Below are 1078 nucleotides of genomic sequence, written 5' to 3'. Positions count from 1 at the left end.
TCTCAGTGCACCTCAGGGGTGGGGCTGGCACAACATGCCAGGGATTGAACCCCAGCTGCTGCGCTCTGCCAAAGCAGGCGCTTTAGTCTGCTGAGCTATCTGGCCGGCCCCAAGAAATCAAATCTTAACTTAAGTAAACTAGCCTAATTATATTAATAATAATGTGCTATGTACTAAAGAATTATTGTGTAATAGTGTGTAGTGTGTTGAGTACATTCAGACTAGATGGGGCTGGGGAGATGGCTCAGTAGAATAAGCGCTTCCCTGGCAAGCGCAAGGGCCTGAGTTCAATCCCTGGTTCCACCCCCCCCAAAAAAAACCAACTCAGACTAGAAATATTTTAATGACATAAAGCTCTACTTAATTAACCCCAAGGTCTACATTAACTTTAAACCTAAGAATCAGGGCACTTAAGGATGTTTTCGGTTGATGTAAGACCAATCTGGTCAAATTTGCTACATTAGTGTAGTCTTTGTTGTAAGTCCATATGGTGGCCCCCAGCACGTAGCTTCACCCTAAAAGTTTTAGGGGACTAAGGGGCATGAGCTTGCAGAAGATTTCATTCATGAAAAGAGTCATGGGAAGAGCACCCACTGATCCCCCCTGAGCAGGCTACACAACTCCTACAGTTTTTGTCACGCTATTAAGAGAATGATCTGTGTGCAGGTGGTTTTTGAATATTTCCAGGCTGGAATACTGGGAAGTGTGAGTCTAAAGAAAGTAACCCCGTGGAACGTGAACACAGGGCGCCTGCTCAGTGCTTCGTTGCCTTCTTTTCAGTCCACTCATCTCTGTTTAATCAAATTAGCCTGGCATCCTAAGGAGTCTGCTTTCCGTCTCCTTACAGCTAACGGGCTGACAAACCTGAAGCAACTGTGCCTATTTCGCTTGACCCAGTTGTCTGACATTGGAGGAGGGATGGATCACATAATCGGGTCCCTGTCAGGTGAACCCCGTGACCTCCACGAAATACAATTAGTCTCCTGCTGCCTGACTGCAAATTCTGTGCGCACTCTAGGTAACCATTTCTTCTTTCTTTCTTTCTTTCTTTCTTTCTTTCTTTCTTTCTTTCTTTCTT

At 45.2% G+C, this 1078-nt stretch overlaps 1 protein-coding gene across 1 annotated transcript in view; it reads left to right on the top strand.

The window, feature by feature from the left end:
* The window catches only part of Nlrc4 (NLR family CARD domain containing 4), a 53763-nt gene that overhangs the window by 30113 nt on the left and 22572 nt on the right, over nucleotides 1-1078 (top strand). Inside the window, exons 7-8 of the mRNA XM_023711258.1 lie at nucleotides 203-230; nucleotides 823-1018. Of these exons, the coding sequence (XP_023567026.1) occupies nucleotides 203-230; nucleotides 823-1018 (224 nt within the window). The remainder of the gene's footprint in view (nucleotides 1-202; nucleotides 231-822; nucleotides 1019-1078) is intronic.

This window comes from Octodon degus, unplaced genomic scaffold (genome assembly GCF_000260255.1).
Source record: "Octodon degus isolate 3935 unplaced genomic scaffold, OctDeg1.0 scaffold00020, whole genome shotgun sequence".
Classification (NCBI taxonomy): Eukaryota; Metazoa; Chordata; class Mammalia; order Rodentia; family Octodontidae; genus Octodon; species Octodon degus.
This window is presented reverse-complemented; position numbering and strand designations above follow the sequence as displayed.